Source organism: Cyprinodon tularosa, unplaced genomic scaffold (genome assembly GCF_016077235.1).
Source record: "Cyprinodon tularosa strain WSP-4 unplaced genomic scaffold, ASM1607723v1 ctg7, whole genome shotgun sequence".
Classification (NCBI taxonomy): Eukaryota; Metazoa; Chordata; class Actinopteri; order Cyprinodontiformes; family Cyprinodontidae; genus Cyprinodon; species Cyprinodon tularosa.
The window spans coordinates 4,763,502-4,791,299 of record NW_024039451.1 but is presented as its reverse complement, the minus strand read 5'-3'; the positions used below and the strand labels follow the sequence as shown (position 1 = coordinate 4,791,299).

General features: G+C 36.9%; 1 protein-coding gene across 1 annotated transcript in view; it reads left to right on the top strand.

The window, feature by feature from the left end:
- galt (galactose-1-phosphate uridylyltransferase) overlaps positions 1-27,798 on the top strand; it is a 55,555-nt gene that overhangs the window by 20,372 nt on the left and 7,385 nt on the right. The window contains exons 7-9 of the mRNA XM_038268236.1: positions 10,529-10,651; positions 23,648-23,780; positions 27,345-27,428. Coding sequence (XP_038124164.1) covers positions 10,529-10,651; positions 23,648-23,780; positions 27,345-27,428 — 340 coding nt within the window. The remainder of the gene's footprint in view (positions 1-10,528; positions 10,652-23,647; positions 23,781-27,344; positions 27,429-27,798) is intronic.

Genomic DNA, 27,798 nt, shown 5'->3' with positions numbered 1-27,798 from the left:
AATAAAAGAAACCAAATGACCCCCATCCCAAAGGGGTGGACCCCCTCGTCGTTTCCATTTGCATGTTTTCAAAAAAAAAAAAAAAAAAGGCTTTGTTGAGCTACTGTATAAAGCCTCAAACTCAACGCTATTCCTTATATTTTTAACTGAAAAAGCTTCTTGAGTGGGAAGCTAAACGTCTTCAAACTTGGAAACAAAGTCCAGTGGATTGTCTTTAATTTTCTTTTTTTTTGGTATGTTTGATCAGGTGTCGTATCCGTTTTGTTGCCTAACTAAAACTTTTAGCTTAGTTAGCTCTCATGTTTAGAAGGAGCACAGACGGCCGTAAAACAACGCTTTGGGTCACAGAATTCATTCAGTGACTGATCCAAAGCCCTACAGTTCCACAGAAAAGTCTTTTTAATTGTAGCCCTCAAAGAGCATTAATATGCAGCAAGTGATGTGTATTGACCTAAAAATAATGAAATATATTTCATAATAAATTAATACTTAAAGATCGAACAGTGTTGCTTTAATACCATTTAACAAGAAGCCAATTTTGCTGATCAAACAATATTTTTAAAAGTTGCACTACTTTTTGAGTAACTTAGATACTGCCAGTTAAAAAAGTCTTGTATGGTAATTGGAAAAGGCTTAATCCGATAATAACATGCGGTTTATTACTACACTTAATGATTGTCAAGTTAACTTCTCAAATTGTGTTATTTTTGCTTGTAAGTTATTATTGTCTTTTGTGTCATAAATGGGCTTTCAGTACAGAGTTTAAAATACATCGGAACCAACACTTTTCTAACATTTGCACAACACCTTTATTCACAAGAGCCCCAATTTGCACATCTATGATGCAGCTTCTTCAAACACCTCTGAAGAACCAGAAATGTGCAAGAAAAACATGTCCAGGTTTTGAAGTCAGAAATGTCACAGCAGTGAAGCTGTTAATCGAGTCCTCATTCTAAAATCAGTCGCTGCAGTGTGGCCTTACCACATTATACCACATTATGCATAAGAGCGTATGCATAGTCACACTTGTATCACAGCTCAATGTTTCGCTTGTCTCTATGTTTTCCTCTTTCCATGAGGTGATTTAGGCAAGACTAACAACTCGGGGTAAGGGAGAGACGTTTCCTGTCAAACTGTCACATAAATGTTTGATGCCGGAGAAGTGCAAAAAGACAATAAGAAATGGGGCAGAATTATGGATTTTAAAATACTATATCGCTTATATTCTCTACCATAGAAGATAAGTATTTTTTTTCCCCTTCTGTCAAGTTTGATCACCAAAATTTTACGTACGTATTATATTTCTTTGTATTACAAAAAAAAGTAAGGTAGTTATATAAAGTGAGAGGAAAATGATGCCTGGTAGGCTGGCAAATGGCCTAGCAAGGAGCACCATTAATCAGAGAAGCAACCCATAGAAACACTGAATCAGCTTTAAAGATCCACAGCTTAAGTAGGACATTCTGCCAAAAGGACATCTATTAGTTATCCACTCCACAGATCTGGCCTTTGTAGAGAAGTTGCCTGATGGAGCCATTAAAGGTCCAGTTCCCCCAAACGGTTGACAAAATTGAGCTGCACACACCCTATCGTGGTGTTGGCAGCATCCCTGACATTAAACTAGTCAGACTTGAGGTATATTCACTTCCCAGCTAATAAAATATGTATATAAATTTGTATAAGAGCGAAAAACACAGAACCAGAGTCCATTTATTTCTCTTAGAAAAGCGTAGAAGCTACCAGCAGATGGCAGTATGACTCTGAAAAAAAGCTAAACAGAACAGAATGCCCTTTATTTTGGATATACTATACAGGTGCTGGTCATAAAATTAGAATATCATGAAAAAGTAGATTGATTTCAGTAATTCCATTTAAAAAGTGAAACTTGTATATTATATTCATACATTACATACAAACTCATATATTTCAGATGTTTATTTTGTTTAATTTTGATGATTACAAATGACAACAAATGAAAATCTCAAATTCATCATATCAGAAAATTAGAATATTACTGAAGACCAATAAAAACAAAGGATTTATAGAAATGTTGGCCAACTGAAAAGTATGAACATGAAAAGTATGAGCATGTACAGCACTCAGTATTTAGTTGGGCCTCCTTTGGCCTGTATTACTGCAGCAATGCGGCGTGGCATGGAGTCGATCAGTCTGTGGCACTGCTCAGGTGTTATGATAGCCCAGGTTGCTCTAATAGTGGCTTTTAGCTCTTCTGAATTGTTGGGTCTGGTGTATTGCATCTTCTTCTTCACAATACCCCATAGATTTTCTATGGGGTTAAGGTCAGGAGAGTTTGCTGGCCAATTAAGAACAGGGATACCATGGTCCTTCAACCAGGTACTGGTAGCTTTGGCACTGTGTGCAGGTGCCAAGTCCTGTTGGAAAATGAAATCTGCATCTCCAAAAAGTTGGTCAGCTGCAGGAAGCATGAAGTGCTCTAAAACTTCCTGGTATGTGGCTGCGTTGACCCTGGACCTCAGAAAACACAATGGACCAACACCAGCAGATGACATGGCACCCCAAACCATCACTGACTGTGGAAACTTTACACTGGACTTCAAGCAACGTGGATGAAGTGCCTCTCTTCTTTTCCTCCAGACTCTGGGACCTTGATTTCCAAAGGAAATGCAAAATTTACTTTCATCAGAGAACATGACTTTGGACCACTCACCAGCAGTCCAGTCCTGTTTCTCTTTAGCCCAGGCAAGACGCTTCTGACGCTGTCTGTGGTTCAAGAGTGGCTTGACACAAGGAATGCGACAGCAGAAACCCATGTCTTTCATACGTCTGTGTGTGGTGGTTCTTGAAGCACTCACTCCAGCTGCAGTCCACTCTTTGTGAATCTCCCCCACATTTTTGAATGGGTTTTGTTTCACAATCCTCTCCAGGGTGCGGTTATCTCTCTTGCTTGTACACTTTTTTCGACCACATCTTTTCCTTCCCTTCGCCTCTCTATTAATGTGCTTGGACACTGAGCTCTGTGAACAGCCAGCCTCTTTAGCGATGACCTTTTGTGTCTTGCCCTCCTTGTGCAAGGTGTCGATGGTCGTCTTTTGGACAACTGTCAAGTCAGCAGTCTTCCCCATGATTGTGTAGCCTATAGAACTAGACTGAAAGACCATTTAAAGGCTTTTGCAGGTGGTTTGAGTTAATTAGCTGATTAGAGTGTGGCACCAGGGGCCATCAATTTTGAACCTTTTCACAATATTCTAATTTTCTGATATGATGAATTTGAGATTTTCATTTGTTGTCATTTGTAATCCTCAAAATTAAACAAAATAAACATCTGAAATATATGAGTTTGTATGTAATGTATGAATATAATATACAAGTTTCACTTTTTAAATGGAATTACTGAAATCAATCTACTTTTTCATGATATTCTAATTTTATGACCAGCACCTGTATTAGAGGTACAATAGTATTAGGAGCAGCTTCTTCCCTGCTCAAACATGTATGGTTCAATGTGTTTTTCACAGTGAGAGTAAAAGTATTACAGATATTGCACGGTTATTTCCAGTAATACTGAATCTTGCACAAAGGAAAGGCTAAGAAAGTCCGTTGGTTTGAGTGTGGGACGGGTGGCATACATGGAATCGTACATCTGGTAGTTGTTCCTCTAGGGAAGAAACTGTTTTTAAATCTGTTGGACTTTGTTCTGATGCAACTGCAGTGCTTTCTCGGTGGGAAGCCGGTTCAGCAATACAGAACCAGGTTGGGAGTTGTCCTTTGCAAAGTATAAGCTCTTCTGGGGCAGCAGGAGGAGTAAACGTCCATCAGGAAGGACAGAGGGCTGCTGATGGTCTGTAATACCATTATTGTTCTCTGAAGCTGCTCCCTTTTTGCCATAGCACAACTATCTACCATAGTGATAGTGTACAGGATGGATGGACTAGCGGTAGAAAGCCAGCCACAGTTTGGAGTCCAGGTTGTCCTTTCTGAGCACCAACAAGAAGTGTAACCACTGCTGCGCCTTCTTAATAACTGCTTTGATGATCAGTTATGATTTTAAACAAATTTTGGATTGTAAATTATAATGCTTTTGATATTAACACTTGTTTTACCCTGTTTTGTAAGGTATTAATAGTCTTATATTTGTACAACTAAAAAAAAAAAATCTAGACATCTATGATGGAGCTCTAAGGACATTTAGGTATTTCTTTCCTTTGTTTTTAATTACTTCACTTCCTTATAAGTGTATTTAAAACTGTGTGTACAAGTACTCACCCCCCACCTAAACCCTCACGGTCACAAATTTAAAAGCATAGATGTGAAACTCTGAAGAACAAGAAACAAAAACTGTTAATCCTGTTCTGTAGGCGGCATGGCTGCTGATAACGTTGGTCTCACAGGATCAGAGAGGAGGAAGGGAAACATATGCTTCTTGAATAGTAATGGCCCTCTTTAACTCCGGTAGCCATCAGTGTATGCAGTTCTCTCTGTACTTCTGCATTTGCTTAACTTTCCCTCCTGAGCATCAACATTGAAGTTACCAGACTTATGGACTTGAAATATTCATCAAAAAGAACCACCTTTCTCAGATGTTATATCTTCTAGTTTTAAAATATATTTTGGTTTCTCTTTGGTGTGTTATCTGGACTCTTCATGATGCAAACATGAGCGCTGTCATGGAGTTCATTTCGTTTAAATGTTGAAGTGGTCTGTTATCAATGTCCATTGTTTGTAAATAATATTTTTTATACATGCCTGCAGACTTCTTGTTAGCCTGTGTCTAAATGATAGTACCGTGTATTCTGCACTGCAAGGCGCACTTATAAAATAGTTAAAAAATAGCAGAGCCTTCAAATCTATATTGCCTTATGCATGGATTAATCAGAGTTTTGCTTACTGACCTTGAAGTGATCTTGTGTGGTACACAGCGCTCTCTCAAAATGTTTTAGTAAGACTTTGGTAAACTAAAGAAGCTGCAACACCTGCATGATTGCATCAGGCATAGTCAGGGGGCATGGCAGAGTAATACACATTATGCTTCATCATGATATTACAGTGTGTATGTAAGGACCCCAAAATGGCAGCTGTCGAGGGAGAAAGGTATGACGCCGACTTTAAACTCAAGGCTATCAATTACAGTAGAACGTGGGAATATAGCAACTGGGAGAGAATTCAGTGTTGATGAATCAATGGTGCAGAAATGAAGGAATCAAGAAGATGAATTCCCCCTTAAAGTCTAGTACATCGTCTATATGAAAAACTGATCATCTAATGACAGTGTGCCTTAGTCTTCAAATATCATAAGTATGTAGCCACTGGCTTGTATGAGATCCTCTAAGCATGATGATCTTTAGTCATATTACCACTACATTTTTTAAGTTTAAAAAAATATGTATTAGGAATATTTCATTTATAGCATTATTTTTAGCACTTAAATTTAGCAAATGCATTAGCATTTTTTTTAGCAAAAAAATTTTTTATGGCTCTATTATTGACAAGGCATTGAAAATTGACTCAATAAATTAGCTTGTCATTTTCTAGTGCTCATACTAAATGTATATTTAATATCTTCTTTTGTACAATTTTGCTAAGTAGCAAAAGAATATAAAAAGCCAACTTTTATAATGGTTTTGGTAAACAACCAAAAGGTTATTAAAGGAGAAAATATTACAATGAATTCGAATTCTGGGTAAAATTAATTAGGATTTTTTTTACCTAAAAGAAATTGTAGCTTTGTTGCACAGAGGAGCAGGAAATATTTTTGATTATTGCATAGCTCACGAGTTGATAGAAATGGCACCAATGCAAATTATAAATGAACTATTATCTTCATTATAGATATGAAATAAAAAGGTTCCACTTAACAAGGAGCGCTAAAAAAGCAGAGCTCTAAGTTTCATATTTTTTGGGAGAATGTTCAAAACATAAGTAAAATCCCACATTTTAAGCACATTAAATAGAAGAAAAAAAAATACTTTCTTCCTGAGAACAAAAAAAACCTACTAAAATTTTTGCAAAACCTTCACACGTCAGTTTGAGAAGATACAGCCTATTTACAGTACTTATCTGTGCTGCTTCCTGTTTTCCTTACATATGAGCACATTAATGTTTTTCGATTTTAATTTTTAAGATATCCAGTGGCTCTTGTTCAAAATGTAATATAATATATATATATATATATTTCATTTTTTTTTTTTTAATGACCTTCCAGACCACAGTTTTAGTTGAATCTTTGGGTTATTTCATACAGCTTTTCCGCTTTAATACCCATTAAAACTCCATAAAGCTCCAACGCAAGTAGTGCAAATGTCTTCTGTTATGTTCATTGTTGCCCATAAAAAGCTTCCTGAACTGTGATTGAAACGCATTTGAGGCCCAGAGAATGTCGGGATGTGTAAAGCTACACCAAAAGTCAAAGCAGCGTGTCTAAATAAAAGACAATAAAGCAGAATGTTTCCTTTCAGATATCTGCCATGTGTTTTGAAGCGTCGTGCATAATTTTCTTCAGGGATGCTCACTTGCTCAATCGGAGCAATTGCCAGAAGCTCGTTTAAGGTGAATGCAGTCTGCAAGGAGTATCAGCTGGTGGCTGATGAGAGCAATGCTAGAGCAATGTGTTTGTTTCAGTAAGCAATCAGTATGGCTGATTTAAACTTCTTTGTTGCTTTAGAGCTACTATCGCAGTTTGAGCATAATTCTGTTTGTGTTTTTTTTTTCTGAATGCATGATACTATTTAGCCTATGGGAACTACTTTAAAGAATCTGTTCATTTTTCTATGTAGGTTTTCTCTAATGATTCAACTAAAGACATGAGTGTAACATTGAATATAGATTATATTTCTACATTTAGGTAGCCCTATATTATTGATGGTTATAGTCCATATTGAATGAGAAAAAGAGAATATAGAGCAAGGGCTTAATAACAACGTCTATATGTGACAGGAGGTGGGCAGGCAGTCAATACTAATCTGGGGGAGAGATTCAAAAGCAGCTTGAAAAAGACATTTCAGATGAGGAAATGGGAAGGGAATGGTGCTGGGAGGAGCACAATCAGCAGATGTAGGGAAAAAAGAGACAGAGGGCATTTGGAGGTAGATAAAAAAAAAAAAAAAAAAAACGCCATTGAAGGGTTTGTGTGTCGGAAAAAGATCCAGATCCATTTTTACATTGTCCGCATTCATTTTTTTTGGTAGCTTAGTGAGATAAAATTGCTGTTTTACAGAAATAAAAAATTCAGTGTGCATGGGATTTAAATGGGGTTTTGTAATAAAAAAGTTTGACCGGGCTCTTTGTTAGGTACGCCTGTGTTAAACCAGATGGAACCCCATCATAATAACATAATTATTCTTAAGAAAGCAATTCAACCAGTTGTTATTCTTACATCAGTAAGAGCTCAATATTTATAAAGGAACTGTGGTTTTATTTTTTTAATATTTGGATCGTTTTTATGTTTTACTAGTTTGAATGACTTAAATAGTCTTTGTTTAATATTTGACTAATATTTAATATTTTCCCACCAAATATTTTTAGTTCATTTTAAGACTGTACAGAAACATACTAATAGATTTCTTACAAAGTCTGACGATGCTTTGAAAAGCAGAATTTGATAATTCAATAATAATTCGATAATTGATTGTTCAAGGTCTGGTTGAATGCAAAAAGAAGAAATATAATACGGAAAAGTCATCCATACATCCTTTTTCCAGCCATAATTAACCTTTGTATTCATGTTTCAAACAGGCTATGCTTCAGGAATTTCATAATAAATATGTAAAATGTCTGCCTTACCCATCATTTTTTTATCAGCTTACCAATGGCATGCAAATGGCACCAGGACAAAAGAGAACTTAGAAAACTTTTGTATTGATGCTCATTTTTAGCCCACATTAAGATTAGCTTGATAAGTTGTTCATATCACTATCACATATTTAAATATGTTTGGGTTAATTGTCTGTTCCTCATTGCAGTGCACAGTAGGGGCTTAGTCCAAAATATATTAAACTGATCTTCTAAGGAGGTTGTTTCTATCTGCAACAGTTTGGTTGTTGTTTACAAAGCGAAGGACATGTTCAGAAAAAGAAAAGATAAAAGCAACATCATAAAACAAAGAACCGATTGAAATGATGGAACATTCATTTACAAAGCCAAAATGGATTTTGATGGCCTAGAAATGCAAACATGTAAAAAAACAAAACAAAAAAAGAAATGTTAAAAATTATAGCCTCGTTAAAACTGTTCTATTGTAAATGTTTAAAGTTTGACCTCACAGACAGCTCTCTGGTATGCTTAATATATGATTTACACTGGAGAGGCTAGTCCGTAATAAATCACCAGGTTGTGATGGTGTCAGCCCCAAAGTCCTGAAGGCCTGTGCAGAGCAGCATTGTGGGATTCTACAGCACTTCTTTTAGTGATGAAATACCTCCTGTCTTGTTCCAGTACCAAAGAAGACTCAGCCAACAATCTTCAGTGACTATGGACCTTTTGCCCTGACATCCCAAAGCATGAACGTCCTAGAGAGACTCCTGTTTGTCCGAGGCTTGGGGTCAGGGGTCCTGCCAGTAATAAGCAAATACCAGGAGCCCCTGCAGTTTGCTTATTACTGTTGAGTTTGAGTTTGGAGTTTAAGATTCATCATACACTTACTTTGGCAAACCCACTTTCATTTAGACAAGGCAGACAGCAGTATGAGGATCATGTCCTTAGATTTCTCCAGTGCATTTAACACAATTCAGCCTGACTTACTTTGTCAGAATCTCCAGAGGACTCAGGTGGAGGCATCAACAATTGGCTGGACTAAACCCTACCTGACAAACAGACCGGCTTGTTAGACTGAAGTGTCAGCTGTCTAACCAACTAGTCAGCAGCAAAGGAGCACCACAGGGGACAGTACTCTCACCATTCCTTTTTACTCTGTGCACCTCTGACTTCCAATACAAGACAGAGTCCTGTCATCTGCAGTAACACTCAGATGACTTAACGGATGCATTAGTGATGGACAATAAGCAGTACAGAGTAAAGGGAGCTGGTGAACCTCTATGTGGCATCATGTGGAAACAATCATCTGATCTTGAATGTCAATAAAATGGCTGAGAACAAATTTAAGAAGTGACCAGAGTCAAAGCCAAATATTTGCAAATTGGATTTTCTAAAGGGACTTTACCTGGAATAATGTGCCTTTGCTAGATGACTTTGATTGATCTTTTCAGCAAAACGAATGAGACCATTTGGTCCGGAGCAAAAATAAAAACAAACGTGGAACAATATTCCAACTGTTAATCTAGTTGAAAGATCTATGATGCTTTTACTCTTTTACTCCTTTGAAAGGTCTGTAAACCTTACTAGAGTACATTGAGTTCTTTAAGTTCTTTAGTTCTTGTATCTTTACTAGGATATGTCAAATAAAAATTTGATGGCCTATTAAAATTAAAACTAGTCATCACTGGGTCCTTTAAAAAAAAATATGTAGGAAAGGAAAATTCAAAATGGAAGCATTTCAATAGAGAGCAGCCTTTTTCCTTAGAGCCACATATATGAATGATAACTAACTCAAAACCTGTGGGTAAAGCATAAGATAAGAGCTTATATGTAATGAACCAGAAATCTAGGCATTCTAAAAAGATTAAAAGATTTAAAATCTACTCTTTGTCCAGAATTTTTAGCTGCCAACTGATATTTGGTATTTTTAAGACTGCCTTCAGAGTGGATATTTAAAAAGGTTGTTACATCACAGCAATCAAAACAACATATCCTGTCCAAATGCTAATACACATGGGGCCTGCCTTGTCTTCAAAAGGTTTGCATTCTGCAAAAGTGTTGGATACGCAGAGCAGATCTTCAAAGAGCTTCAAAAGTGATTTGTTTTGCATTTCAGCAGCCAGCCCTGTGGAAACCTTTTTTGCGTGCTTGCCTTCAGCTATATCAAGATTGCATTCTTATGAGCAAATGGCGCAAATTCATGGGTGGAGTAATGCAAATCTATACCTTAAGCATGTGTAAACTGATTATCCAGATTTGAGCTAAACTGCTGCCACTGTTTTTTTGTTTTTTTTTGGTGGTTGTGAAAGTGATGTGCAAAAATATCTGCACTCATTGTTGCCACAAAAGGAGAGATATTCTGCGCACATAGAAACATGTTTGGACCGAGAAAAATAATAGAATAATATAGATAAAGAAAATAACTTCTATACAGCAGGATGGCAGACAATTTTTACACAATCAAACCAAATCGTTGGAATTATCGTTATAATAAAAATGGCCGAACTTAAATATTGTGGCATTTTTAATAATAAAAAGAATATTGAAGGACAATGTAAAGAGTAATACGGATGGGGGGGTTTGGTCGTCTTAACATTTGCGCAGCAATCTTTGTACATCACCTACTAAGAAAAATTGTACATGCAGTTTAAAGCCATGAAATTGGAATCCTTTGGAAATTAGGCACATTCAGTTTTTTTCTTTTGGTTTTGTGCTACTTGCATAAAAAAATGTTAATTTATGAATTCAAAAGGGTGCAAAAAAAGTCTATTTTGTTTCTCTCATTTGCTTCCTATCCTAGGTGTGGGCCAGCAGCTTCCTGCCCAATGAGCCTGCTCTGTCGGACCGCTGCCAAAGAGCATACTTTCAGAAACACGGAGAACCACTGCTGGTGCAGTACGCAAAGCAAGAGGCAGAGAAAAAGGTAGAGCTTGTAAATACCACCAGTGGAATATTTTATTCTGTTTCATATTTCGATTGAGTTGCTGTATCACAAAATTACACTTAACCTTTAAGCCTAAACAATTTCACAAACAGCTATTTTAGATCTAATAGCTCCTAAAGTACATAAAATCCTCACAATCAAAAAGGTAAGAGAAGAGGAGCATGCAGGTCACGCAGCAGCAGCAGCAATATTCACTACATTATTCTGAAAAAGCACTATGTTTCCTTCAGGGCAATTTCTGAAAGACCTTTAAAGGTTTACAAAGATGGAAGCGTTGCTATGGCAATGGTATTTTTCATTTTATCAAAATCTTTACCTTAAGAAGCAGTGTTTTTTTTTTTTTTTAGCTTTTGTCTTCACATTTTCTTATTGGGGGGGAACTCATGGAGTCTAAATCAGTACATGTATTTTACTAGCAAAGTGACATCATATTGGTGTCCTTTTAGGACCTGTTTAATTTAATTAAGGGGTAATTCATGGTTTACTGTGTACAAATATTCAAAAATTAAATAATTCTTGCTGTTACTACCTTTTATTTCTTCCTTCATCCGTCTACTTCCACCCTTTCACTTTCACCTCTATTTTCCTTTATTTTCTCGTTCTCTTGATTTTCCATCCTGTGCCTGTCTCCCAGTCAGCGAAGCGTGTGATTGGACGCCATTGATGCTCATTAGCATAAAGCTGCCAAACTCGTCTTCATCCTACCTGAAGATTAGGGAAACTGTGGGAGCACATTTAGCGTGCTCACACAGAGTTTAGCATGTTACCAAATGTCATATTAGCATGCACTAGGAAAAAACACGCTCTACACCCGAATTAGACTTGACAATTTGAGGAATATTTTCCTTAACTGGTGGGGAAAGGCTTTTCATTTCACCATACCTAATGTCAGTTTGTATTTAGCAGAAAACCTATGAAATGTTGGTGATGAGATTCTTGATGTAGTCTTTTCAAACGTGTTGACTCTGTAATAGGATTTGCTTTTGCTGTCTTTCTGATTTATTAATGAGCTGAAATCAGGCCTGTTAGACCAAATAAACTTAAGTAAAAAATGTATTCCCTTTTAAAATGTGGATTATTTACTGGTCTAAAGGAATAGCAAGGTTTTCAAAAATTATTATTTCATAAATTTATGTCAAATTATTTTATTTTATTCAACTTGATGTTGACTTAACCAGCTGTATAGACCATAGCGACGCAACAGTTCCTCTACCCCAGAGGTTATTCCACACTACCAGCCAATACCTTCAAAGCATACCTACTGCACTTTAGCCACACTTCAAAGAAAGCTACTTTGAGACTTTGAAAACTCAACACAATCTAATAATATTGCCATTGAAAGAAATATTGAACCTGTAATTATTAAAATAAATTTATTTTAAAGTACAGTGGGCAACCTGCTAGTTCACAATCAGACTTAAATCTTGTTAACTAATCTATACTTTGTTACCTTACTTAAGTAGAGATTTTGGCTGTCTATACTTTAATTGAGTACTTGTTTGTTAAACAACTTTTTACTTCTACTCCATACAATTTTTTTTTTTTGCAATTATCTCTACTTTCTACTCCTTACATTTTAAAAATAGACTTATTAGTTTTGTTTAATTTTATACCTGTTGGTATTTAAAAAAAATAAATCCATAAAATCCATAAAAATAATTATATCCAGACAATTCATTTATTTGTTGTGCTGCACCAAATTTTTTGTTCACTGCTTACCAAAATAAATAGTTTTTTAAGGTGATACAAAGTTAAATTTAACACCGTTACCATTAGGTATAAAATCTAGAAAATTAATTATAAGGAAATAATCGTCCAGGATTGTAGAAAAATTTTCCTTTAACAGGCTAGTGCAGTAAAGCATCTGTCATTTCTGCATTACTTTCACTTTTATACTTTAAGTAGTTTTAAAAATTGCTCTTTTTCCACTTTTACTCAAGTAAAAAGCTTAAGGTGATACTCTAACTTCTACAAAAGTATTTTTAAAACATAGGATTCTACTACTTGAGTAATTAACATTAATACTTTTGATATCTATACTTTAATCCAAGTGTTGATCTATTCTCATCATCTACTTTATGGTATAATTTGATATTACTTGATTGGACCCATTAGTTAACCTTTTAAACTGATTTTATTCTTTGTGGCATTGATTCATCAATATGATGAAAACCTTCCACAAAGCTACTTGTATATAACTACATGATTGTGTCTCTAGGTTTTCTGTTCAAATGTTAAATAATCGAATACTTATTTCAATCCATCTGGCTTCAGCAACCTTTGAGATTTGCAGATGAATGGTCTTGGTTGAGCATTAGGACAGCTGTACATAATAAAGTAGGCAGTAGAACAGATAAAGCATTAGATCCAGTGTTATAAAGGTTCATATGAAATCTCTCTTGAGCATATTGTAAGAAAATATCATAAAGATAACGATTAGAATGCACAAAGGAAATCAGCAATATAAACAAGCTTTCAAACCTTTTTCATGAAATCAAGAACATTAGAAACAAACATGAGTATCACACTGCCAAAAAAAACAATGTTTCGGTTAGAGGCAGAAATGGTTATTGCCTCCAGAGAGCTTTTCTGCTCACAGCCACCTCCATCTACAAGAACTCCTATTATAATCTTTAGTACCGAATATTGTGCTAATATCTACACACATACGCTTAGTAAAATACAGATCTATTTATATGCAAAAAGCATGTAAAAAAGGTTGCACAATGAGAAATGGGAGAAGTAAAGCAATATTTTTGTATTTTCCTTTTTTATTAAGGTTATATAAAAATCAATCAAAGTATTTACTGAAAGAGGTAAAAATGTTTTAACGTTTAGAGGAACGAACACAACAATAAGCAGGTTCACTTGAAATCTTTTTCTAGTTTTTGTGGTGTTATATTCTTTATTTTTTTGTTTAGCCTTTTAATCAAACAACAAATAAATTGAATCATTATCCCTCTACAGTGCATCCTAAGGCATTTAATAGCAGGCTAGCTGATTTTGCATGGAAATTGCACATTTCCTTAAATGCATGCACGGGTTTTGTCGGAGTTCCCAGTTTGCTTAATCTGACTGTTAGGTTAATTAATTTCTCTAAATTGAGTAGGGTTGGGACTGTGTTGGCTTGTTTTTTTTGTTTTGTTTTTTTAACCTGTGTGTGTGTGTGTGTGTGTGTGTGTGTGTGTGTGTGTGTGTGTGTGTGTGTGTGTGTGTGTGTGTGTGTGTGTGTGTGTGTGTGTGTGTGTGTGTGTGTGTGTGTGTGTGTGTGTGTGTGTGTGTGTTGACTGTGGTGACTGGGCCTCCTGGATACCATTCTCCCTGCCACCCAGCAAGGATAAGAGGAGGGATTTCACCTGTAATAATGAAAATGTAATTCAATGAATAATAATTTCCTTCTAGTTTAGGATAAAAGCAATTGGATTAGTTTTTTTTTTAAACCTTTGTGTATATTGACCAAAGCCTTTCCCATTCAAAAGATGCTTTTTATTGCAAAGATATTGTGGTTGACATTGTCAATTTATAACACAATGACAATAAAAGGCCCTTATTAAAAATATTTTTATATTCCTGTATGATTCCAATCAAACTTTTTATTTTACAATTGCTTCACTCATAAGAGATAAATACATTGATGTCAACAAGAACAGTTTTCTGTGTATGCCAGTGAGGAAGTACTAGCCATTCAAAATGTCCTAACTTACCTTGATGAGCCCTTGGCTGATCCTTGGCTGATCCCCTAGACTTCTTTTTTAAATATTAACATTTGTCCTAAAATAATCTTTTGTCATGGTCTTGGTTCTGTTAGGTTCTCTTTTGAGTATTCAGTTTTACTTTGCTCCATGTTTTCTAGTTTTATTGGTTTAATTCCTATTTTGTTGTGTTTTCTGGATATATTTGAGTTCTTAGCTTATTCTTTGAGAGACGAACCAAGACGAGGAGCCAGCACTGAGGAACTGCACAGGGAGAGTATATGTATGGTTGCCTGAACAAAGGGAGGACTAAGGAGCTGATTGGGGGCAGGTGTGAACTGAGGCTTCTAGGGAAAGAGCTCAGGAAATGGAAACCAACACAAGAGGGCGACAGAGGGCAACAAAGAAAAAGCTAAGCTTTCATTGTTATAGCTATAAGCTATAAGCTTTCATTGTTACAGTTTCTAATAAGACAACAAACTTGAAAGAAAATAGTCAGAGCTACAATTTAATGGTTTATTCAAAAGATTTTAGTCTGTTTAGAAAATAATAAAAATGAACCTAAAGGATTGTGAGCCAAAGAAGGGCCAAACTAAAGGGTTAGAAGAGAATAAAGCAGAGCATGGAGTTCCAGATGCATTTGTCAGAAAGAGAGAAATATGTGATGTGGTCATCAGAGGAATGACCAGGGAATAAGTTAACCTGTTCTACCGTGACTGTGTGAGCATGTGTGTGAGATATGGAAGGTAACATTAAGGCAGTGAGAAAAGCAGGGTAGACACTTGAATCTCCTAGAGAGCTACTCATGGGCACCGACCTTTATAAAATCGGAGCGAAAGCTGGAAGCAAAGTGTTTGTGTGTGAGCGAGTAGCCACGAATGATTTGTCTATAACTGGATAGTTCTTGTTGCTTGTGTGTGAATTTGTCTCCCTTTCTTTGCACTTGTCTCCCGGACCCAAGGTTAGGGGCTGTAAATTGGCACATTGGAGTGGTTGGAAGACTCTGAATTGGACTTTAGTTCCCTGGTGACACTCTCAACTTTGAAACAAAAACTTTCTAAGCTAATTGAATAAAACTACTTGAGATTGTCTGTCTGTCAGGTGTCTTTTAGGATATCCTCTGCTTCCACTCCATGTCCTCTTTTCTTCCATCTTTATCCTGCTCCTTTTTAATCCTGTTTAAAAGAGTAATAGAACAACAGAGAAGCCGCACAAGTGAAACTAAGGTCAAAAGGGAAAAAAAGAGAAGAAAAAGGAGACATAGACTTTAATATTAAATCAGCTAATTCATAAAACAAGTGCAATTCAGTGTTTTACTGAATTATTTCTTGGAGATTTTTTTTTTCAATTTCCAACTATCCTGAACATATTTATTTGGAATTTTATGTTATAGACTTGCTAAAAGTAGCACGTAAATGTGAAGTGGCAGGATGCCGTAAGCCCTGTCGGGTGAACAGCAACAGGGCTCTGCTGAAATAAAATCAAATGTAAAAATGTGGCTGACTGTAAAGGAAACTAACCTTTCACATCAACTTGACCACAGATATACATATAAAAATTAGAATCACTTACTTTATGAAAACACATTTTTAGGTCTTTATTTAGCTAAATCTGACCAGTTCATAATAGGTTGTCCATTTGGGTTTAGTATATATTTTTTTGTTAATTATATATATATAATAATATATTAAATGCTGCTTTTTTGTTCTCATAGTAGAAATCAAAGCAGGTTGTGCACTTAAACCGAAAAACTAAACAATCTGTGTTCCTGTTAAATTACCGTATTTCCTCTGTAGTTACTGAAACACTCCCGTTTCTCCTCTGAATGCATTAATTATTTACTAATGCCTTGCCACGTATAGACCAATTTCAAACAATTTTGACATTTCAAAGAAATCGTTTCAGTTTTAAGAGCTGTCTTAATCTTCTTCATGATGCATGGGTCTCACCGTTTAATTTATTCTCACATTCACCCTGGCAAGAGCACACAGAATGTCTAAGGCTCCAACTGGGCAAACCTGTTTTAAAATGCTGAGTATCTGCATAATGCACACTTAAATCAATACAGTAAGTTAATTTGGCCATTTTTTTTAGGTTTTGCTCGTTTTTGCTTAACTAGAGGGGACATTTATAAGGTCTTTCTTCAGCTTTGGTTAAGCTAAATTATTTTAGTTTCTCAATATTCTGGGAGTCCAACTGAGTTGTGTTTCCAGCGGTCCAAACATCAAAGAAAATGTTTTGGTGTCCTAATATTTTCTTTAAAATGGGATTTATTAGCTTTTTTAAAGCAGAAAAAATCTTTGTGTTTCTGTCTATTAAAATAATTGAAAATCACCAAGTAGTCCCATGTTGGGCTGCTTTCATGCAGTTAGGCTCGAATCACATTGGGTAATGCTTTCTCCAGCTAAGTATTCAAATGTTGTTTAATTATATAAGGATTAAATAATACATTTTATTTTTTATACTGTTCAAATTAGACTAGGAATAACAAAAATTAATATTGAAAAAGTAGTTATTAAAAATATATAGATAATTAACAATACTAATGGCTTCTTGTCATATATTTTAGCAGGATTCTATCTTGAGAGATGTTCACTCTTCTGAAATTTTGGTTCCATTTTAATCCCTTACAACATAGATGGAAAATAGCAATAGAAATCTAACATCCTAAAACCCCATGTGATGTATTTGAAAAAGAAACCCCCAGCAGTAACCAACACATATCTGGACTACTGCAGTGCTGCTCAACTTGTGGTAGTAGCTCATTATTTTTTCTATCTGTTTTCTTTGCATTTGCTTGACAGTTTAGACTCAACAGTCTTACAGCTCATGTTTTCTCCAACAGCAGGATGCTCTTTGGCAAAAATAATCATATTCAGTCGTATGCTGTCATTTCGCTCCCAAAGAACAGGAAAAAATAGAATGTTTAGACTTGAATTTTTCTTGAGGGTTAGTTGAAACCTAAATTGACATGGAAAGATGGATTAAAAACCCTATTTAAAAGAAGAAGTTTAAGCTGCTTGTCTGCTCCACAAGTAGAGGAACAGACACCATTTTAATTGCATTAATACAAAACCTCAAAATATTGAACATATCGTGATTGGGACAGATAAATAAAGAAAAGAAACATTTAGTCATAGTTGTTCATATTCATTTCTTTAGATTAATTTTATTATAATACTGGAGATGCATATCTTTGTCACACTCTTCCTTCCCTCTGCACACACACACCAAGCACATCTATGTCTGATGGATTCTGGTATGAAGGTCAGGTTGTATTTGTGCCAACTCATCATTTTGGTAAATTATTGCCTTGGATACATTCTGCATTCAACATTTTATGTTAATGACACTATATTCCCTGCTGACCTGTTTAATTATCAAATTCACCGTGAGCCTACCCCTTTTTTTAATTGTTTTTTTTATTTTAGATTTTTTCTGATTTCAATAAATGTACTACAAAGCAGTCTGAGCACTGCCATGTTTTGTGCAACATGAATAGTAATTGAACTTTATTGATTTCACATTGGATAAATTTACCTCTGCATTTAACCCATCTCCTTGGGCTGCTATAGTTGGGCACCCTGGGAGCAGTGTGGGGTTAAGGGTCTTGCTCAGAGAGCCAGAGTGGCAGTCTGTATGAGTGGGGCTCGAATTCAGAACCTCAGGATTCCAAGCTCTATGCCCTAACTACTAGGCCGCCACTCCCAACACATCATTAACCAGGTTGAAACACTTAGACTCAGACAAACTTTACTGTCATTTTATTTACACAGAGTGTATACAAAACGAAATTTGGATGCATACAGCTTTCAACACTGAATGAAGAGCTGACAACAGTGAAATTATTATTTTTTTGTTTATAAAATGCAGCAGTAATCAGAATGTATATGGAAATCTCACTTAGCATTTAATCAAACCTTATACTCCCCCCATTTAGAAGCAAAAGAACAGTTTCAGAATATGTAGCTATGCCTCTGAAAAAACCTTCAGTGGTCGGCATAAATGCGAGATGAAGATGCGTCAGAGATCGATCATTGAAAACAAATCCCCTGGATAGATGGAATGGCACAGAGCATTGTGCTTTTGTGTTAGCAGTCTGAAAATATACCTGAATCAGTATATGTTCAACACACAAAAGTTAAGTATGGGTCATAGTGATACGCAGTCTGTCTTTAAATTAGAAAATAGTGTGAGTAGAAGTCCCGATCAAGCTCCTCTGTCAGTACTTCTTTAATTGCTGTTTTGCCTAATGGGCCTTTCAGACAGGCTGCGACGACCGCACTGCTGCGCTGTGAAACCCATTCTTTTCAATGGCTTGCGCCGCGCCAGGGCGGTTTATTGCTGCGTCGAGCAAAGCGCAAGCGCAGCGCAGCGCTTCGCGAGCTCGCGCGCAGGCCAGGTCAAAGTTGAACTATGTTGAACTTTGACCGCGGCGCGCCGTGACGAATGCACGCGTGGCCAATAGAAACCATCGGCTGGAAAGACCAGGAAGCAAAATGGAGGAAAAGCTTATACTGTGTGTGTCTGAATTCCCCGAACTATATGACACAAGTTTGCAATTTCTTTCATAAGCGGGAACTCCCCAAGCTGCTCTCTGGACCTGAGTGTTTCGTGCACCCACAGCCTCTTCTTTCTTGCTGCTCTTTTTCTTCGAACTAGCAGGGCTAGTGCTAGCGCTTGCTTCTTAGCATGGGTCAGATACATATTTGCTGCTGACCAAAAGCTGGAACAACAAACAAATGACTAGACCCGGCAACCCAGCCGGCGCAGCGCAAATGCGCTGAACCCCGCGGCCAGCGCAGCGCAAATCGCTTCCTATCTGAAAGGCCCTTAATACAGGGTTCCCGCGAGTCCTTAAAGTCTTAAAAGGCATTGAATTCTTCAAAATAAAACTAAGGCCTTAATTGGTATTAAAATGTCTTAAATCAGGTCGTAGGTCTTAATTTTTAAAACATCATTAATAGGATTATTTTTATTACAATTTATTTTTGTAATCTAAATAAAACGTTAAAATTAACATATATATATATACACTCTATTGCCAAAAGTATTTGCTCACCCATCCAAATTATTGGAATCAGGTGTTCCAATCACTTCCATGGCCACAGGTGTATAAATTCAAGCACCTAGGCATGCAGACTGTTTTTACAAACATTTGTGAAAGAATGGGTCGCTCTCAGGAGCTCAGTGAATTCCAGCGTGGAACTGTGATAGGATGCCACCTGTGCAACAAATCCAGTCGTGAAATTTCCTCGCTCCTAAATATTCCACAGTCAACTGTCAGCTGTATTATAAGAAAATGGAAGTGTTTGGGAACGACAGCAACTCAGCCACGAAGTGGTAGGCCACGTAAACTGACGGAGCGGGGTCAGCGGATGCTGACGCGCATAGTGCGAAGAGGTCGCCAACTTTCTGCAGAGTCAATCACTACAGACCTCCAAACTTCATGTGGCCTTCAGATTAGCTCAAGAACAGTGCGCAGAGAGCTTCATGGAATGGGTTTCCATGGTCGAGCAGCTGCATCCAAGCCATACATCACCAAGTGCAATGCAAAGCGTCGGATGCGGTGGTGTAAAGCACGCCGCCACTGGACTCTAGAGCAGTGGAGACGCGTTCTCTGGAGTGACGAATCGCGCTTCTCCATCTGGCAATCTGATGGACGGGTCTGGGTTTGGCGGTTGCCAGGAGAACGGTACTTGTCTGACTGCATTGTGCCAAGTGTAAAGTTTGGTGGAGGGGGGATTATGGTGTGAGGTTGTTTTTCAGGAGCTGGGCTTGGCCCCTTAGTTCCAGTGAAAGGAACTCTGAATGCTTCAGCATACCAAGACATTTTGGACAATTCCATGCTCCCAACTTTGTGGGAACAGTTTGGAGCTGGCCCCTTCCTCTTCCAACATGACTGTGCACCAGTGCACAAAGCAAGGTCCATAAAGACATGGATGACAGAGTCTGGTGTGGATGAACTTGACTGGCCTGCACAGAGTCCTGACCTCAACCCGATAGAACACCTTTGGGATGAATTAGAGCGGAGACTGAGAGCCAGGCCTTCTCGTCCAACATCAGTGTGCGACCTCACAAATGCGCTTCTGGAAGAATGGTCAAAAATTCCCATAAACACACTCCTAAACCTTGTGGACAGCCTTCCCAGAAGAGTTGAAGCTGTTCTAGCTGCAAAGGGTGGAACGACGTCATATTGAACCCTATGGATTAGGAACGGGATGTCACTTAAGCTCATATGTGAGTCAAGGCAGGTGAGCAAATACTTTTGGCAATATAGTGTATATATATTTTTTTATAAAAAAAAAAAAAAATAACAGCTCGCCATTATTGGGAAATCAAATGTTAAAAGCCTCTCCCTCATGTTTCCTGTGTACTTATCTCCCTTTTTTTCTCCTAGGAAGGGCCAAAAACACCATTTGATGTGTCATAAGTGGCATCCATGATTTCAGCCTTCTTAGAATCACTAAGGCATGACATGATTAGCCACAGAGCCCTGTGCCTGAGACAACACCACCACAACAACAATCTTGAACGGCACCTCTAGAGGAGCATAGGATGAGATCATTTAACATATTTCATCCCATAAACTAGGGTTAGTTGTCCCATAGTCCAGCTGACGACTCATCTCCTCCAGGTTCTCACCTTAGTAGCAGTGACAGCAGAGTTTGCATCACCCTGTTTCTTCACCACCAGCTTTGAGTTCACCATTACTTATTAGGTCCTCAAAGCGCAAAGGCATAGACAGGGACCAGTGATGTCTCAGTGTGTTTAGCAACAATGCGAGCAATATACAGGTGCTGGTCATAAAATTAGAATATCATGAAAAAGTAGATTGATTTCAGTAATTCCATTTAAAAAGTGAAACTTGTATATTATATTCATACATTACATACAAACTCATATATTTCAGATGTTTATTTTGTTTAATTTTGATGATTACAAATGACAACAAATGAAAATCTCAAATTCATCATATCAGAAAAGTAGAATATTGTGAAAAGGTTCAAAATTGATGGCCCCTGGTGCCACACTCTAATCAGCTAATTAACTCAAACCACCTGCAAAAGCCTTTAAATGGTCTTTCAGTCTAGTTCTATAGGCTACACAATCATGGGGAAGACTGCTGACTTGACAGTTGTCCAAAAGACGACCATCGACACCTTGCACAAGGAGGGCAAGACACAAAAGGTCATCGCTAAAGAGGCTGGCTGTTCACAGAGCTCAGTGTCCAAGCACATTAATAGAGAGGCGAAGGGAAGGAAAAGATGTGGTCGAAAAAAGTGTACAAGCAAGAGAGATAACCGCACCCTGGAGAGGATTGTGAAACAAAACCCCTTCAAAAATGTGGGGGAGATTCACAAAGAGTGGACTGCAGCTGGAGTGAGTGCTTCAAGAACCACCACACACAGACGTATGAAAGACATGGGTTTCTGCTGTCGCATTCCTTGTGTCAAGCCACTCTTGAACCACAGACAGCGTCAGAAGCGTCTTGCCTGGGCTAAAGAGAAACAGGACTGGACTGCTGGTGAGTGGTCCAAAGTCATGTTCTCTGATGAAAGTAAATTTTGCATTTCCTTTGGAAATCAAGGTCCCAGAGTCTGGAGGAAAAGAAGAGAGGCACTTCATCCACGTTGCTTGAAGTCCAGTGTAAAGTTTCCACAGTCAGTGATGGTTTGGGGTGCCATGTCATCTGCTGGTGTTGGTCCATTGTGTTTTCTGAGGTCCAGGGTCAACGCAGCCACATACCAGGAAGTTTTAGAGCACTTCATGCTTCCTGCAGCTGACCAACTTTTTGGAGATGCAGATTTCATTTTCCAACAGGACTTGGCACCTGCACACAGTGCCAAAGCTACCAGTACCTGGTTGAAGGACCATGGTATCCCTGTTCTTAATTGGCCAGCAAACTCTCCTGACCTTAACCCCATAGAAAATCTATGGGGTATTGTGAAGAAGAAGATGCAATACACCAGACCCAACAATTCAGAAGAGCTAAAAGCCACTATTAGAGCAACCTGGGCTATCATAACACCTGAGCAGTGCCACAGACTGATCGACTCCATGCCACGCCGCATTGCTGCAGTAATACAGGCCAAAGGAGGCCCAACTAAATACTGAGTGCTGTACATGCTCATACTTTTCATGTTCATACTTTTCAGTTGGCCAACATTTCTATAAATCCTTTGTTTTTATTGGTCTTCAGTAATATTCTAATTTTCTGATATGATGAATTTGAGATTTTCATTTGTTGTCATTTGTAATCATCAAAATTAAACAAAATAAACATCTGAAATATATGAGTTTGTATGTAATGTATGAATATAATATACAAGTTTCACTTTTTAAATGGAATTACTGAAATCAATCTACTTTTTCATGATATTCTAATTTTATGACCAGCACCTGTATTTTGGGTGAGGGTCCATATCTGAAAGGGATGGGCCGCACGACGCCAGACACAGTCGGGATACATCATCTTTAGCTGTTGTTTCTGACCATTTCGTAGGAGTTGGAGACAAAGCCATGACAATTGTCTAAATTGAAACTTATCTTAACACCATAGCTTTATAATTAGCTGATGAAGTCTGCTTGCTGTGATGCATTAGCTAACTGTAGCAAGCCTTATATGAGAAATTAGCACCATGATGTGTTAATTTGCACAAATGAGGATTTTTGACAATTCATTCTAAATGACATGGAACAGTTTGCCTATACGTCGTTATCAATCCAGATTTTTGGTCAAATATCGAATGCTTCTATCCAAGTCTTACCCAGCACGTTCTAGGCTACTCCTGGTACTGCGTTTAGCGACGTGCTACTTTACTGGCCATCTGAGAACATTTAAACAGAGCCAAGCTATTCAGAGCATCCTGATGGAGCTTTGCTGTAGCCTTCACATTGGAAGAAAGCAAGAACTAGCTGAGTAGGATGGGTTGGCTGTGATATTGTTTGTTTTTGGGTGGAGCTACAAACACAGCTCAATCTGTCTGTCACAGACAGACGTGGTGTCATTGGAGCTTCCGTAGTTGGTCACACCGAGGCGGTTGCCCACATTGAAACACCAAACGAAGTTAGAAAAATAACTTCTAGTCGAGGTAATATTAATAAACTACAGTTTGTACAGAATTCTGCTGTTGATTTTTATACTCTCTGAGTTTAATTGTACTAGATAACACATTGCTGTCTGCTAAGAACAATCGCAAAACTTTCACAACTTACAGATAACTAAATGATGCAATTTAATTCACATGTTAATCGTATACAAATGTTTCTGTTCTTTTAGGAGCGTGTGGTGGTGGAAAATTCTGATTGGCTGGTGGTGGTTCCTTATTGGGCAACGTGGCCCTACCAGACATTGCTGTTGCCACGACGACATGTCCTCAGAATCAATGACCTGACAGTGGAGGAAAGAGGGAGTAAGTGTGTGTAAAAGTACTGACAGGGCAAGTGACTGAAAGAGCGAGGAGGTGATTAGGATGAGGGAAAGAGTGACTCGTTGGTGTTTTTTCAATTCACATTCAAGCTTCTAGAACAGAAAACATGTTTTTAAACTTATAAAGACTTTGACCACTTTTATAAAATAAAGTTGTTGTTACATTGAAACACAAATGCAATGCATATTTTTACAGTTATTTAAGACAGAAGCTGGTATTTTCAATTTTTAGAAATAGAGCTAACAAAATGGGTATGAGCTGAATTTCAACATAGTTGACATTTGTAGCCTATATATGCTGAAGGTTTTGCTCTGTCAGGCAATGAATTAACTTGGACATGCCTTTGAAAATTTTGGAAAAATGCTGTTTTATGTTACATAACTTATTACATCTCTGCATCCTTTGATATTACTTTGAATTCCATACTGAAATTGAAAATGAAGAACTTTTACTCCCCTTTAGTCAGTAACAGCATCCACAGATAACCTATTTGAAAAAAAACCCCAGCAGATTCTTCGTCTCAACTTCATCTAATGTTATCATCTCTAACATTCTTTCTTGTGTTTTTCATCCTTAATAATTTTCCAAAGAATACAGTGGCACTTAATTATAGAACATTTAGGATATATGTGCAAATAGACTATACAGGCAAACGTGTTTGGCAATACAGTGTACTGTCCAGCTCAAAACTTTTGATCCATGTATGAAGCATTAATAACTTTTTGCAAGCTACATCAATGTTCCTATAATTCCAGAATACTACAAAGGTAAGGTTATTTATAAAACTCAATTCAGCACAGACAATCCAGAGTGCTTTACATGAATTAAACAGTAAAATAGAAGCAAAATAAAAGCACAATAAGCAAGTGAAGATATAAACATAATAAAAGCAAGTCATAAAGGAAATAAAAACAGGACCACAAACTTAAACTAATGATGCCTTAGTTAAAGATATTGTGGAGGAATTTGTGCTGTTCTCATAGCTTACACATGCTTACTGTGTCCACATACAGCAGAGACTATATAGTGGACTTTATACCAAACCGTTTGGGAAGATGATCACTGCTTTTTGCTCTGTTGGTCATGTAACTCCTCCTCCCCCATGCACACTGGAAAAAGTATCTAAAAATAAGTCGAAATGTCTTAAATTAAGTGTATTTACGCTTAATTTGAGTAGGTAAATGAGATAGTTTGCCAATGGAATGAGTATTTTTGCTCTTAAAATAAGAAAATTAGATAAAATGCAACTGAAATAAGACAACGCAATTGTGTTTTCTTATTGTAAGTGTAAATTGTCTAGTTCCATTGGCAAAATCTCTCTTTTACCTACTAAATCCAAGAACAAATAAACTTATTTTAAGAAAAAACAACTTATCTAGATTTCAATTTTTTTCCAGTGCAATGCCTGCGACATCTTTATTAGTCGCCGCTGTCATTTAGCAACAGCCTATGGTGACAGCGGGCAGCTGTGACAGCTAATCCCATAGTGCTTTGCAAGGAGAGCTCTCCGCGCAAAGCATCCTGGGAGATATCTGCCTCTTCTGATGCCTTTCTTTTCCTCTCATACACTTCATAGACACTTTTTCTCTTACAACCCTCAGCCATTATCAAAGAACTGCGGTGAGAAAGGTGAGCTTCAGTGACTGTCAGAAACCGTACTGTAGCTCACCACAGATATACACCTGAAAGTTTGCATGTGCAGAAAAAGATAGCTATCGGGGAGAGCACGTAGGACAACCTTACGTAAACATATCACCAGAATGACTGACAATTAGGAGAACCACTTTCTGCATTTAGATGATCCACCTGGAAATAAAAGATCGTCCTCTATACCTTTAACAGTATAACAGTCAAAGAAAAGATTACTTAATTCCAGTACAATAAGTGCCATCACACTTTTGCAGAGGTAAGGTCATTCTTTATACTTACTTTTTTAATGATTTACTATCAATCAAAAGTAATTAAACTTCAACTAAAGATTATAATAAAAAATCCCATTAGTTGATAAAGCATGCAATACATTTTTTTTCTATCTTTAATCAAAATAATAAACACTTTAAAATGATTCGATTTTGTAAAATGACAGATTAAAAATAAAGAGGATTTTTTTTCTTTAAATTTAAACCTTCCCTGAAATAATTAGAATATTAACCACATCAAAGTTTTACCAATTTTACATCCTAGAAATTGAGCTTTAGTTACTAATATTAATTTAGGCCATATAGAGATTGGGAAGAAGGGAAGAAGTTCAACATTTCAGAACCACTTCTAATCCTGCAGGTCCTCATACTAAACTTGCCTTGGATAACAGGTGAGTAGAGTGGCTATCCAGTTCTGGATGGAGCTATTTAGTTTGCACTTTTGCTCTGGGATTTTGCATCTGCATTTCCTCTCTCTGTAAGATCGATGAGTGACTTTGGCTCACAAGTTCTGGCGGCCCAAAATATACTAAATGTTGTGAATTGGCGCTATATAAATAAACTGAATTGAATTGAATTAAATGATTTATTTTTGATGAATTTTTGATAACGGCTCAGTCGGTAATGTTTCATTTTGGATTAGGACTCAAATGATACAAAGGAAAATTAAGGATAAAACATTGTAAGAATTTAAAACAAAAAATATATAACTAGATAAATGAACAAAACAAGCTAAATAATGGAAACTGGACCTTGATGAATTAATTAGACATTTTATTAATGTAGTCTGGGAAACTCTTGCTGTCTCTGGTTCTTTTTATGTGCCTTTCTGAGTATCAGAGCCCAGCTGACTCAGAAGATGACAGGAATTAGAGGAAGCAGTTGTTATGAGGGCTGATCAGCCAATTAGAAGAGGACTAGGGGGAAACATGAGAGGTGCGTGACATTAGACAGCCACAAATATAATTACCATTATTTTGTTCTGCTGTATCATCCAGTCTGGCGAAAGAACAAAATATCAACAAATATCCTTGTAAAAGATACTCTCTCTGCGGCTCAGGTCTGGGAAGTTTGATAAACTACCTATTTTTCTGGGCATTACTCTGGTAATATTAACTAAATGTTTTATCCTTAATATATCTCTCCCTCCCTAAAACTTCAAAATACACATAATAAGAGTCATAAGTTTTCAAGGACTTGAAATGAATTGACAAACATTCAGACATGACTCTTCATTGAATTATACTTTGAAAATACCAACAAAAATCGTATATACAGGAGATTCCCCAACACAGTATGCATGACATAAGGAACTGTTAAGAATAGACCTAAAGGTTAGTTAAAAATTTTACTCCTGTGAATCCTGTTTTTGACAAATTCTTTGAGAAAAAATGTTCATAATCTTCAAAAATAGAAACTTTAAAAGCTTTGAACTGCTGAAGGAAAAATGACATTTTATCATGTAATCATGATGGCTGTGTATTTGTTTCATTTGTCCATTACAACCCTATGTCCATCAACCCTGTGGACAGTTTGATATATTTGAAAACCATGTGTTTATTTTACTGTAAATAAATATATTTACATGTAACTTTTATTGTAATTTTTTCTCTTTGATGTTTGTCAGGTCTGGCAGCCATTATGAAGCAACTGCTGACCAAGTATGACAACCTCTTTGAAGTATGTTTCCCGTACTCAATGGGCTGGCATGGTAAGACGATGAAAGTATGTGCAAGAAGATATCTAAGGATAACTTTTAGTGATTTAAAAACAGACAGATTAAATGGTGCATCACAAATTTAATATGCACATTTTTGGGATACATTACTGTGTCTGAATATGTAGCTATGATTATAGGTCAGATAAAGGTTGCTTCTCTTGCTTTAATTGAAATTCAAAAGGTAAACCAAATGCAGTTCACTAGCCAAAGAGTATGTTCCTCCATGACTTTAATCAATAATGCTAGGGAAAGGTTTTCCTGCAATTTTAAAGTATCTCCATCGCTACATCAAATTATAAGAGGTTAAAAGGAAAATGTGATTTTATGAGTGGCAGTCAAAGCGTGCATGTTTTCAGCTCAA